The sequence below is a fragment of the Cololabis saira genome, chromosome 20 (genome assembly GCF_033807715.1).
Source record: "Cololabis saira isolate AMF1-May2022 chromosome 20, fColSai1.1, whole genome shotgun sequence".
NCBI classification, from domain to species: Eukaryota; Metazoa; Chordata; class Actinopteri; order Beloniformes; family Belonidae; genus Cololabis; species Cololabis saira.
The window spans coordinates 14,413,547-14,428,391 of NC_084606.1; the positions used below are offsets into that span (position 1 = coordinate 14,413,547).

Sequence of the window (14,845 nt, forward strand, 5' to 3'; positions counted from 1 at the left end):
CATTAAGTGATGAAATGACATAAGGGATGGAAAGGGGGGATATCAGTTTTACAGGGGGGATAATTTTGACCGTTTTTATTTCAGAGGGGATGCCATCCCCCCTCATCCCCCCTCAACTCCAGTACTGATTATAGGTTTAAAGGTGAACAGAAATACTTGTCGTCCTTCCAACAGGAAGAACTGCAGAGAGTTTTGGTGAAACAGAAAATTGCATAATTCCCTACAGCTGCGGGTTACAAATCGTCTTAGATGTTTATTCACTGATCTGTTACTCACACCGGCTTCAAAACCCACTCAAGGCCACGGGGGTCTCACGGGGCCGGAGACGCAGCTCTCCTCCAGCATATTTACAAATATCATTTTCATCTGGAATTCCAAATACTTATCATCCAAATAGTTCCCCCCTGGGCTCACTCTGCTCCCTCCGCAGCGCTTTCAACCCATAAGCAACTGTTACAGCCCTTTTAATTACAAAGTGGGATGAAGCATGTATTTAGTCAGCATTTAATAATGCCAAAATCAGCAACAAATTAGGTCTCGCGAGCCTTATGAATCATGACCGAAATAGTACGAGTAAATATTAACTTCCCACTGATTTGTGCATCTTAAATGTTATGAAAAAGGGAGGGCCACGTGCATGACTGTTCCAGTACCAGCTTAACACTGACGGTTGCCCTGCAGGTGGCAGCGAGCCCCGATAGAGGCTGGGAGACACTCACCTCCACCATCTTCTCTATGTGGTTCTTGATGATGGTCGGGTCGGCGTTGGGCTTCACCGATACAGACCACTCATCAATCATGTTGGGCTTGGGTTCGGGTGCAGGGACGGGAGTGGAGTTCTGCTACACAGGAAGAAAACAAAGACCAAGTAGAATGGCAGGTGGCAACCATGGCGTATAAATATGTAGAGGCAAGAAAAAGTAGTACGTCATATTTTAACCTTTTTCATCATCAATTTTCCATATGAGGTACGCTGATCTTCAACCAAAGATATTGACAAATACATTCTGATTAGGGTTGCAAAGGGGTGGAAAATTTCCGTTAAATTTCCGGAAACTTTCCGGAAACTTTCCATGGGAAGTTAAGCTGGGGAATTTTGGAAATATTCCAAATTGGAAACTTTCCATGGGAATTATGGGAATTATTGGGAATTTATGGGAATTTATGGGAATTAACTGGAAATTGGGGGTAATTTAAACAAACTGTATCATATCCAAACATTAGCACCTAACTTACCAGCTAGCTAGCTACTGTGTTAATTTTTATTTAATATTTGCAATTTAAACATTAATACCATTATAGATCAAATATATTTACCCCATAATATTATCAAAACTTACTTGACTTTATATAGTCTGTGGGCTCAAATGTGTGGCTTCAATAGTCTTGTGCTTTGAGCTCAAATGTGTGGCCTCCAGGCTTCAAGAAATCACCTGTGCATGTGATGGAGGAATGCACAGTGCCTGTAGGGGGCGTGGCCTCAATAGCCCTGCAGTAAGCAATGTGCTGTGTGCATGTGATTGAGGAGTGTACTTGCATTAAATCTGGTTGTTTTAGCCAAGACTATGCTACAATATATTTCCCCCAACTATATTTAAGTTCCCTGTTAAGGGCCAACCTTCAATTCTGTAAATTTCTTATTTATTCCCGTTAATTCCCGTTAATTCCCATATATTCCCGTTAATTCCCATATATTCCCGTTAATTCCCATGGAAAGTTTCCAACTTTGAAAATTTTGCAACCCTAATTCTGATACACACAGCTTGTGTGGCTTTTTTTTAAACACAGCCATGAAATATGAAAAGTGCTGGTGGAAACGGTAGGGGAGCTGCTGGAGTTGATAACCATCAGCGTTCAGGGGGATTTCTGACGGCATCTCTGGTGGATTTACGTCAGTGTTCAGGGTCATCGTCCTGTAGTGTGTTATGGTGAACTTCATTTCCTCCTCAGTGATTGGAGGCGGTCGTGGTCTGGGAGCAGTGAAGCGAGCCCAGATGAAGGCGCTCACTCCAGTTCCAGTGACCTTTAACTGGCCTGCAGCCCCCTTGACCTCACTGAAGGTTCTGCCGTCGGAGACGTCTGGGGTGGGTCTCTCTCAAGGAAAATCTGTTACCTCATATCCCTTTTCGGCCTTGTGAGATCTCTTTTATGCAAATCCCAGTTTACGTCAGCAGATGCTTCACATGAACAGCAAACTGAAATGGTCAAAGTAACTCAAAACTACAGCTCCACTAGACCTCGTGCGTCTGTCTAAAAGCCACTTAAGTGCACTGTGTTTGTCTTTTGTTGTGGCTGGTATGAACAGGGCCGCCGCAAGGGGTGTGCGAACCGTGCGACCGCACGGGGCCTCGCGCCCCAAGGGGCCTCGCGCTATGGGCCGTTTTTTTTTTTTTTTTCAATTTTTTTTTTTTTCATTTTTTTTTCGTTTTTTCCCTTATAAATATCAACAGTCACGTTCCATTACAGACCTAAATGTGTACTAGTCTGTGCATATCAATAAATATATGTGCAATGATGCGCGTGTCTGTTGTTCAATACAACCGATCAGACCAAGCGCAGACACAAGCTGCTCTGATCCAGACGGGTGAAGTTGGAACAAACTGTCACACAATGTCAAGAGAACGATATAAATTCAGGAAATTTCCATCAGGGGATGAAAAAAGAAAAAAACTAAAGAAAATGGAAGAGTTTAATGCTTCTCTGAAAGCCTCGTTAGATAAATTTGTTACAAAAATCACCGATCCGACCGGGTCTCAAGCAGCCGCGGGGCCCCGCGTCGAGGCAAGAGATGATGATGAGGCAGGGGAAGGTATCCAGTATTTTGCTAATTGGAGAGTTTAAATTGCGCATATAGACACCCAATCCGACCCGAAAAACCCCAAAATTTTGCGTGCGTGAGCGTAGCGAGCGCGCGAGGGCCCCCCCCGGCCATTTCGCACAGGGCCTCGCAAATCTTCCAGTCGGCTCTGGGTATGAAGGTCATGTCACATTTTGCTACTACATTTAATCTCTAAGAATTGTTAATGATATATCTTTAAATACCATAAACTGAGCTATCTTTAACTTTCATTGTAGCTTTCTGCAGCACACAATCTTCCAGAAATACAATCAGGTGAGGGCTAGAAACCTCAAAGCGCAGGAGGATGCCTCTGCAGCAAAAACCAGCACCGTTTATCAGCTAAAAATGAGACTGAGTGGAGTGAAATTAGGCCACTGGCCAATGTGAAATACACATATAAAAAGCTATTATGCGGCAACTATGCGGTGTATGGGTATGTGCTTTACCGCTGGCTTGCGGGGCTCCCTCTGAAGGGACATCTGGTAGATCTCCTCCTCTGTGTGGTACTGATCCAGAGAGACCTGCACAGAGAAGCTGTGTGTGTGAAAAGCTTCATAAAACACGTCATATACTTCATGTTGCAGCAAACCATCAGTGGTGGTTTGGGGCGGTCGATCTCGTCAGTTATATCCATGAAGCTTGAAAAACGGTTCATTCTTTTTTAAGGAAAATGTTGTTATGCAACTTGTGTTTCATTTTACATACAATCTGATGTCACCATCAGAAGTTCTTTTGCTTTTCTGCGAAATGCACCGCTGAAAGTGTGAGGCCTTTGTTGTGGGGCTCCTGCTGCCAACACATTGGGTAATTTAATGGCTGCAACACTTTCTTGCGTTGTGTAAAGTAATCCTGAGTCCTTGGAAGGAGCTAGCGGTTGCCATCTCTCATTCATCACTGGACTTTCACACGTAGGCTGCAAGATGTCGCTTGAACCGGTTTCGTGATGACTGTTGTGCAGATGAAAGCTCAGGAAGTCAAGCGACGAGGCCCTTTCAGGGCTTTGATGAATTTGTAAACAACAAATATACTAGTTGAGGAGTTTCAAGGAGGTGGAGGGAGGCTGGAAATGGATATTTCTCTTTGGTTCTTCAGTATTATTTTCAAACCTCCAATAAGTGATTTCCTGCTTAAATTTCAGTATTTAGCGTTGCTTTGAAACTTCAATCCAACTTGTTGCTCTTTAAAGACTAAAAAAGGCTCTTGTTGACTTTATTGAGCCATATTTGTCTTGGATAAGTTTGCTCACACACACAATCTTGGTTAAGAGAAGTTATTCTAGTTTGAAAAGCTGCGCTAATTAGGGTTGCCACCTTTCAGAAATAGAAATAAGGGACGCTCCGATTTCAGCAGTGCAGACCCCAAAAAAAGGGACATCCCCAAAACCTCTAAACTGCATAGAAATTTATTTATTTTATATGAAAAAACTAAATTCTTTGATTTAAAGTTTAAAGTGCTTTAATAGCATTTAACCTGCATGACTGTACAGACATCCAACCATACTAGTAACTGAAATATCCTCCTATGATGTGTACGTCCATCAGCCCAGATGTAGAATATAACCTACAGGTGAAGGTCGGAACATTAGAATATGGTGTAAAAGTTAATTTATTTCAATAATTCAACTAGAATATGGTGTAAAAGTTAATTTATTTCAATAATTCAACTAGAATATGGTGTAAAAGTTAATTTATTTCAATAATTCAACTAGAATATGGTGTAAAGGTTAACTTATTTCAATAATTCAACTAGAATATGGTGTAAAAGTTAATTTATTTCAATAATTCAACTAGAATATGGTGTAAAAGTTAACTTATTTCAATAATTCAACTAGAATATGGTGTAAAAGTTAATTTATTTCAATAATTCAACTAGAATATGGTGTAAAAGTCAATTTATTTCAATAATTCAACTAGAATATGGTGTAAAAGTTAATTTATTTCAATAATTCAACTAGAATATGGTGTAAAAGTTAATTTATTTCAATAATTCAACTAGAATATGGTGTAAAAGTTAACTTATTTCAATAATTCAACTAGAATATGGTGTAAAAGTTAATTTATTTCAATAATTCAACTAGAATATGGTGTAAAAGTCAATTTATTTCAATAATTCAACTAGAATATGGTGTAAAAGTTAATTTATTTCAATAATTCAACTAGAATATGGTGTAAAAGTTAATTTATTTCAAAAATTCAACTAGAATATGGTGTAAAAGTTAACTTATTTCAATAATTCAACTAGAATATGGTGTAAAAGTTAATTTATTTCAATAATTCAACTAGAATATGGTGTAAAAGTTAATTTATTTCAATAATTCAACTAGAATATGGTGTAAAAGTTAACTTATTTCAATAATTCAACTAGAATATGGTGTAAAAGTCAATTTATTTCAATAATTCAACTAGAATATGGTGTAAAAGTTAATTTATTTCAATAATTCAACTAGAAAATGGTGTAAAAGTTAATTTATTTCAATAATTCAACTTAAAAGGTGAAACTAATATATTACATAGTGTCATTACATGCAAAGCAAGATATGTTAAACCTTTATTTGTTATTATTTTGATGATTGAATTGTTTATTGATTTCATAATATAGAGATTTTTTCATTTGGGGTTTTCATAAACTGTGAGCCATAATCACCAAAATTATAACAAATAAAGGCTTGAAATATCTCACTTTGAATGTAGTGGGAAATAATATATTTGTTTCACCTTTAGATGAATTTACTAAGAATGAAGAAGTTTTGCAATATATTCACATTTTCCAACCTTCACCTGTAGATTATAACATAAATAAATAAGAGCATAATATGTGTCCGTATTGGTTCAATACGGAATGCAACTTTTAATTCCCAATTACGGAACAATTCCGTATTTTAAGGGACGGGTGGCAAGCCTAGCGCTAATACTGATCGTAAACTCTTGTGGTTTATGTTAAATGCGTTCTTGTTTGTACATGTGGGTTTTATGGGAGTGAGACTGTTAAGTTGAGCCCTTTTTAACACCAACACGCTCGTGCTCCACCTCGTTCCACGATGGTACTAAAACAACAGTTTGGTTTCTACGTTTTTATTTTTTTCATTTTATGTGTCGGTTAACAGGTTCAGCCAGCTGTCATGAAACATCACCCACTCCACTCACTGCTGGACTCCCATTGTTTCCCTCTCTCCTATTGTAATTATGTTTCCTGCATTTTATTGAGGTGAAGTGATTCAGGAGGAAGGACAAACGGCTAACGCTATGTCAGGGGAAAGAGCTGTGCTGGGCTGTTATACTACAGGTCAATAGTTATATTGGACAACAACTGAAAGTGATACAAATCTTGGAGTTAACGCAAACATTAAAAGACAAAAAAAGAAAAAGGAAAGATTTTTAAGGAAGTAAGAAGAGGGGAAGGCCAGCAGCGATCTAACAGCAGCAGCAGGCGGAGCAACTGATCTCTCGGGATTGTTTAAGCTCCCCCTCTCTCAAATTCAGGAAACATCTGCCAAAAAAACTGGTGCACAAACATTAACACAGCACTGCTGAAGGGCTTGGGTTCAAAAAGCACCTCAGCTTCCCAGCTGCTTTGCAGATCGTGACAACGCGAAAGATTTATGCCCAAACCGAATCAGCGGAAGATGTATAACATCCTTGTGACTCTGCTACTGACTCGACACATTTAAGGAGCTGTAGCTGAAGTAAAATATCCTCTCCACCTGTTCCTTAAAACACATCTAACTAACACATCTATGATTCGTCACTGCTTAATCCCACGAATCGGTGATTATTTTTTATTTCAAGACAAATTACTTGCCCTTACATCCTAATTAAAATCCTTGATGTTTGAATTAATAACAAGTTCGGTGGCAGATGATCTCATTTCTGTACCGTTGCTGCGAGAGATAGACAAAACAAACGCAGCGCAATATTCAGAATACTTTTAAAATATACTTTTATATCTTAGGATTTTAATGTTTTTTTTTTCCTATTGCAAGTTGATAAATAAGTGCTTCACAAATAAAACTAATAAGAAAACGGAAGTACGGAAGTAAAGGAAAACATTCAATGAGCTGCTGTACTTAGATCTCCCTTAAAGCCAGAGCACCTTGAAAGGCAGCTCCTTCGTTTGTAAGCCGAGTAAAAGGAAGAGATGAGACATTGTAGTGCAGATTTCTTTTCAGATAAAGTCCTTCACCTGGATTTTATTAAAAACCCAACAAACTCATCTTTTTCAGTTAAAATAAATCAGTGCACAACTTCACGTGGCTTGGATGAAACTTTGGCTCTTCGAGTATGGACAAGTGTGGTCAGTACATACTAGTCTCCTTTTCTCCGTCTAAAGAAATGTAAACCTCACACAAAGCACGCTATAGATAAAGAGTCATACATTAACCGGGAAACCATTTTTCCAGGTTTATATGATGACACAAATAACGCTACCCTTTGATTTGGCTACGTTATCACACTAAGAATAATTTCTTCTTAGAGGCTTGTTGTTCCTGCTGTTATGGGTATTGCTGTTCCTATTCTTCTAAGACATGACATTTCTTATTCTTCTCTATGAATCAGCAGCCTGTTCTGTTTCCCAACACTTGGCCCACATCACTACCTTTCACGACTAGCAAACAAGCCCAAACCAGCCAGCAGGAAAGCGTTCCCCGACTAGAAGAAAACGTTTCCCTGGGTTCAGTGTCTTGCCCAAGGACACTTCAACATGTAAGAATCAGTGCATCTGTACATACAACAGACACGCTTCAGATCTCTCCTTTCAGGGATACCAAGCATCACATATCCTCAGGCACGGAAGTCCAGTTCCAGTCATCACGGACCGCTGTCTTGCATGTTGTAGATGTTTCTCTGCTCTGACGCACCGGAGTCGAATGAATGTTTTGATCGTGAAGCTGACGATGACTCAATGAATGAATAGGGTGTGTTAAAGCAGGGAAACATCTAAAAAATGCAGGACTGCGGCTCTTGATGACTTGTAAAATCAGGAAGTTGAATTGTAGCCCTTTAGGTCCTGATTTTGCAGTTGTCAAATCTTCTGTTAATTTCCCTTTTTTTTTCTTTTTTTTTTTTACCTTGTCTGCACACATATTATTTGATTGATACCATGCTGGTAAAAAACCTAAGGCATATATATGTGCATTATTACTATATTTAATATACTAATATCTGTTCATTTCTCAATAATACAGTCAAATTATTTTCAAAAGCAACAAATATTATTGCCTGCCCCTTTTCTGTATTGTGACTCTCACCATTCTTTTTGGGGGGGTGGTCATATAATTTCTTTTTATAATTTTTTGTTATAATTTTACCTTTACACACCACCAAAATGATTTTTGAATAAAACAATTGAGGAATGATAAAAGTGGAAACTTTCAGCTTTATTTTAAGCGGTATCACAAAAATAAGGTATTTTCCTTTCAGAATTTGCAGCACCGTATCAGCTCCATCATTTTGACAAGAAACTGAAAAGACCCCAGTGCCGTCCATTCCCTCTTAGCTTCAAGACCAGTAACGCAGATAAGTGGATCAACAGAACTCAATAAAACTCCAAGCGAAACCTTTTGCAAGCAAAATCAAATCTAAGAAGCTTCCCGTGTTTTTGAATCAGCTTCTTAGGACAGATTAAACCAGGATAAGGTTATCTCAGAATGGCGGGGAGAGTTTAGACGAGGAAAGCAACAGCTCATGTACAGATCTATATTCTACTGCCATTCAGACAAATGCAACAACACTGATAGGGTCTTGCTTCACATTGCAGATGAGGAGGGATAAACCTGCTGCACCAGCAACTCCAGACTGTTTTAAGGCAAGGAAATTAAATATTCTTTAGTGTATTCTTCTTAATGACCAAGCTTCATCACAAGCAGAGCACTTCGCTCTGGGACAGCGGATGTACTTAAGTCCCTACAGTTTCTAAACGTACATTGGGAGGCAGAGACTTCAGTTATCAGGTTCCTCTCCTCTGGAACCAGCTGCCAGTTTGTGTTTGGGAAGCAGACACCCTCTCTACCTTTAACATTAAGCTTAAAACCTCCCTTTCTGATTCAGCTTGCCGTTAGTGATGGCTCCGCTGCCCTGAAGCACCCCTTAGTTGCCGCCAGGCCAGCTGACAGTCCTGCCGGGGCCCCGGACAAAATAATCTAAGATGGGCCCCCCTACACCCGGATCTCTTCTCCCTCTTCCTCTCCCTCTGCTCTTCAGGTTTTTATACAAGCTAATGGACGTTAACATTAAAGCTAGCCAGTTAGGTTAAGTTACAAGGTTGGTAAACGTTGGCTGCGCTGTTTCTTACCTTGCTCTACGCTGACTTTATTAATTCCAGCTTCACCGTCACCACCCTTTTTAAAATATTTGTGTAGAGAATCTCTGAGGCCTCTATTTTCTTCTTCTCTTCTTTTCTGAGCACCGGACTTGTGCTGACCGGACATTTTGACCATTCTAATGGTTGAATTAAATGATAACATCAAATTTTGATCAGCGGCCAAACCATTTTTGTGTTGGTGGTTCTTGACCACAAGGACAATTAGGAAGAAAACAAATAACAAGCTTTTATGTAACTCAAATACTACATATCTTTTCCACAAATAGGCATATTTTTAAACATTTTGAAAAATGATTCCATAATTTAATGAAAACTTTTTTTTTTTTTTCCAGTTCTGGGCCCCCCCCTACTCTGGGCCCGGGACAACAGACCCGTTTGTCCCCCCCTATCGGCGGGCGTGGTTGCCGCTATAGGCCTAGGCTGCTGTGAGACCTCCCACGATGCACCTTTCCTCACTATGTTGTCTTCTACTCCAACTCTATTAATGGCATCATTGTTGTTGCCCTTCTTCCCAGCGGGAGTTCCTGATCTGTTGTTGCTGTTCTCTTCTCCTTCCTGTCCTCTCAACCCCCAACCGGTCCAGGCCGATGGCCGCCCTTCCTGACTCTGGTTCTACCAGAGGTTTCTTCCTATTAGAGGCGGGTTTTTTTTTTTCCTTTCCACAGTCGCCTGGTGCTTGTTCAGGACGGGGAATCAAGGGAAGGTTTTGACGCAATCTGTTGGTTTCCTTTGCGAAGCAATAACTATTATTGTTAAATCATTGGCTTTGTATTAATTTGACTAATTTGAAATGAGTTGAACTGTATTTTTGAAGTGCTTTGAGCCGGTATTTGCCATGATTTGTTGCCGTTTAAAAATAAAGCTGAATTGAAATTAATTGAATTGACGGTACTTGTAGGTGCTTCGCTTTGAACAGCTGTAATTCCTGTGAAACCTCTTAAATTAAAGCTGTTAGTCTCCACTTTCATCACATCCTGTTTGTTTAATTTCCAGTCCATTGTGGCGACATGCAAAGGCAAACCACAAATGCTCTGTAATTGCACCAGCACTTCTGGATCCGTATAATCTCTGCACACAGATTTTTACCATCTGGCTGCAACAGTCCAATCACAGCAGAAAATGCCCGTCTCAAAAAAGGCTGCCTTTTATTTTGGCTCGTTCTTCCTCACATTTGAATGAATGAATGAAGTTTATTCAGTCATTGCAACACAAAACAACACCAAAAAAACATTGTACACAGCATTAACTTTTCATACAAAACCAAAAAAATGTGTTGAACAATAACTGAAAAGGCATAGGCTGAAGCAAAATGCTTATAAAAGCCTATCCTATATTAACAACTTTCTATTTTTGGCTACCGACCTCCAGAAAACCAAAAAGAGAATAGAAAAGCAAAGAAACAACAAAAGGCAAAGAAACAATAGAAAAGCAAAGAAACATTTACAGATGGACAATTGCACTTATAAGCTTCAAAAATAGCTTTACAAACCATTTTCTTAAATACAACAAAAGAATTACATGTTTTTAAATTTATCTTGGCATCATTTCAGAATTTAACTCCAACGATGGAGACACATCTCCTTTTCATACCTTTTTTAGCCATTTGTACTGTGAAATTACGGACACCTCTAAGATTGTCTCCTGAATTGAAAAGAACCTCTGTATTGGGTCAGGGAGCATTTTTGATTTTGCTTTAGACATAATTTGCATGATTTTAAAATAAAACAAATCATAAAATTTAATAACATGAGAATTTATAAAAAGTGGCTCTGTGTGAGCGTAGTAATCAGCCTTATTGATGATACGTATGGCTCATTTTTGAAGTTTTATTATTGAATTTAAGGTGGTTTTAAATGTGGATCCCCACAATTCCACACAGTAAGATAAATAGGGAACAATCAATGAGTAGTAAATCAAATGCAAGGCCTTGGAATTCAGTATATTTCTGGATTTATACAGGATTGCGAGTGATTTTGAAATTTTCCCTTTAATATATTCAATGTGTTGTTTCCATGTTAACTTTTGGTCGATGATAACCCCATTTCTGCCAACGACGTGCTTCGCATCCGAGTTTCCACTTCCAGTGTTTTTGTACTCACCGTGAGCAGGTTGAGCAGGTCCGTGTTGGCATCTATTTGGGGCGGCGTGTTCTGGATGAGGGCCAGCTCCTGAAGGATGGCGTACAGCTGCTGGGTTTTCGCCAGGTTGACCCGAGTCTTCTCCTTGTCCGCCCAGTCCAGCAGTGCCACGTGCACAGCTATCAGGTCTTTGAGATGCACGCCGAGGATGGGGAATCTGAAGCCCGAGCACTCGGAGAAGCGCTTGCGGTACTGGCTGTAGTTCCCGCACGATGTCACCAGTTCAATTAGGTTGTTAAAAACCTGCAGTTGAGCAAATCCAGGGGAATTACATTGATTTTAGGAGATGTATGCTATATGAGTGTTATCAAATAAAAAAACGTGTAAAAAGATAGAGGAGACATTTATGCATATGTTCTAGGAATGCGACCGCTTACAAAATTATTGGAACTCAATTCATTCCCTTACACAATTAATCCTGGACAAAACATTTGATTTAAGCAGTAGTTTATATTTATTAAATGACACATATAATTTACAACTACATAACAAAAAATGCAGGATATTAATTTTGATCACTTATTTTGCAAAAAAATGTATACTTTTATTTTGGAAGAACGATTCCCCTCCATCTTATGAGACTTTCATAGACCAAATCACAGCATTTCTACCATTAGAAAAGTTAAAATTGGAAAAATATAACCGTGGCCATCTTTTTCAAGAATTTTGGTTCCCATTATTTTCTGCTTTAGAGAACTTCATTGTTCCCTGATTGCTATTTTATTGCTGTCATTTACTTTATGTATCTGTAGCTATTTGAGTTTTGATGCCCCTACTGTTACTTACTGATGTTATTTTCATTTTTTTTCTCCCAGTTTATTTATTTTTATTTATTTAGTTATTTCGTGTTTATGTTTTTTTGTTTTTTTTTTTGTTTTTTGTTTTTTTTTTGGGGGGGGGGGGGGTTGTAGGTGATATTTGGAAAGTGTGCACAAAAGAAAATTGTAAGACCGCCTGTCATTAAGGATGTTTCTGATTGCCTTTCTTTTGTGAAAAAAAAAGATATTGAAAAAAAAAACAATAGAAAACGTGTGCATTGTTTAAAAGAATCCGACATTTAGTTTGAAACTTCACTCCAGATGGAGTTACCCAAACGAAGAAACACTTCAACTCCCTCCAACTGTCGTACTCTACTTTCCAGTCATGCGGCTCAAATCTATGTTTCTAAAAAGATACTGTGTAGGAGTAATGGGCTCGAATAAGCGGCTTGGCAGCTCTCACAGAGGAGATGTGGACTGCTGAGTCACGTTTCCATCACACATGCCAGCCGAGCGCATCGACATGTGCCAACATCGGATGGCTCTGGTCGTCCCTGACTATGGACGCCCGGGAGGCAGCAGAGGCGGCCGAGGGGCAGCAGGTAACCACACCTTGTTGGTCTCCGCGCTGACGTGAGCCTGCGTGTCTTTGAGGCGAGAGATGGAGCTGTTGCTGAGGCCGCCCACCACCGCCATCAGGGTGTTGAAGTTCTGCAACTGCAGCAGCTTCTGTCGACAGAAGAGATATGAATGTGTGAATCATTGCCAAAAGTTAGCTTCCAAAGGGTTTTGGGAGGGAGAAACAGGGATGATAGGGAGCAGTACAAGAGATACACTAAGGCTGGGCGATATATCGAGATTTTAATATATATCGATATATTTTCAAACACGATATGGTACGAGACAATATCGTTTATATCGATTTAAAAAAAAAAAAAAAAAAAATGTTTTTAATGATTTTGATATAGCTTATTTTGTGACAAATTGGCTTGAATGTTTTATTTGAGAATTGCACAAATGTTTTGTTATTTGCACAACTGTCAACCTCAGTGGAAAAGTCTGCCTGTTACTGTCTACATTGTATTAATTTCACAGTGTATTTTAATGTAATTGCTATGCAGGAAAGGGATATTTGTTTTATTTTATTCAAGAAGCATTTTTATTCTATATATGCAGGCAGTTTATTTTTATTTCATTTGTTTTATACATCTTGATATTGTGCAGACCTCTGTTAACAAAGGTACCTGTGTGACATTTGGCACGAGGCTTTGTATTAAAACTGACTGTTTTTTTAAGGGTTTGCCTCAGAAAAAAATGAAGCTAACAGAGATGCTAACAGAGATGCTATGCTATAATGCTTTGGGGGAAACCCCAATTAAGGCACAGAAAAAATATCGAGATATATATCGAGTATCGCCATTTAGCTAGAAAATATCGAGATATGACTTTTGGTCCATATCGCCCAGCCCTAAGATACACCAATGAACAAGTTCTTGCTTATGAGGGCAAACCCAGTGATTAGGTTTGTAACATCCCTGCAGAGCTCAGATTCACATTGACCCATTGATTCATAGCTGGAAATCCTGTTGTTTTTTTTCATTTTTCTGTGGTAAAGTTTGGCTTACTTATACTGAATGGCACTCTGCAGGGCTCCATGCTGCCCTTCAGCCTGCTGGCACCTCACTGAAAATCGATGGGGTCACAGCTGTGTGGGAGGGCTGCCACGGGGGATCATTTGATCCGGCTCAAACACCCTTTGGAATCAATTTGTAAAGCATCGTGGAAGGCAGCCCATTATTGGGAGAGTACGGCTTTGGGTTGCATCACACGTGCACATCAGTAAGGCCCGGGAAAGGCTTTGTTGTCAGGTGGAAATGGAACAAAATGCAACAATATACACTACAATAGGGGCTGGGGGACTGCTCATCTGGTCTGTTTGCCAAAAGCAGAAGGCACATTTACAGCAAACAGAAAGAGAAATCAAGTGGAAACGAGCTTTTTCGCTGTAAAAGAATCACAATCTGGGATGGCAGTCGTGAAAATGAACACGAGGCATTTGTAAAGTGCACCCCACAGGAAGCTGTAATGGGGCACAACCAGTGCACCCTGAGGGCAGATTTAGAAATGTCAAGTGCTTTAAGACTACCTTCTGTGCTGCCTCTGAATGCACGTGAAAGCAGCTCCAACGCTATTTTTGTCCTGCATGCGCACAGACCAAGCTACTTTTCAGTAAAACACAGACTGCAGCATTTAGAACTTGGAAATGATTAGGGCGCAAATCTTCTGTGAGCACGCTCTTTCAGACATCAACGTACATGTATAATCTCAGTGAGCAGAAGCAAAAGCTCAGACCGGGTTTAGAAAAAAAACATGCAGTCTTCAAGTGAAGGAGTAAACAAGATTGTGATGCTATCTATGCCCGTGTCCCTGAGGGAGTGTCTGCAGCTACAGCAGCGCTTTAAGGTAAATGATCATGAGGCCTGGTGGTGAAATGCTTTCCAGGACTCACAATCAGGATACCTGAGTTTAATTCCTAATTAAGAAGTCTTCTTAGATGTTCAGTATCACTTAAAATATTTGGTTAGAGTCAGCAAAAGTTAATGGATTGAGCCTAAATGCACTTCTTCACAGAGGTTACGCCATGTTAGAGTGATGTTTTTTTTCTTCGTGACCTAATTAGGGCCCGAGCACCTTCAGTGCGAAGACCCTATTGTATCTGTAGGAATTTTTTTTCTTTCTTTCTTTCTTTCTTTCTTTCTTTCTTTCTTTCTTTCTTTCTTTCTTTCTTTCTT

General features: G+C 39.4%; 1 protein-coding gene across 5 annotated transcripts in view; it reads right to left on the reverse strand.

Annotated features, from left to right (window-relative positions):
- Nucleotides 1–14,845, reverse strand: part of LOC133419935 (RAS guanyl-releasing protein 2-like) — a 76,614-nt gene that overhangs the window by 25,165 nt on the left and 36,604 nt on the right. For 4 of the 5 annotated variants that reach the window (XM_061709411.1, XM_061709413.1, XM_061709414.1 and 1 more), the window contains 4 exons: nt 12,666–12,782; nt 11,257–11,538; nt 3,286–3,360; nt 720–842 (listed from right to left, as the gene is read on the reverse strand). In XM_061709411.1, coding sequence (XP_061565395.1) covers nt 720–842; nt 3,286–3,360; nt 11,257–11,538; nt 12,666–12,782 — 597 coding nt within the window. The remainder of the gene's footprint in view (nt 1–719; nt 843–3,285; nt 3,361–11,256; nt 11,539–12,665; nt 12,783–14,845) is intronic. The other variant, XM_061709412.1, reaches the window with a different exon arrangement.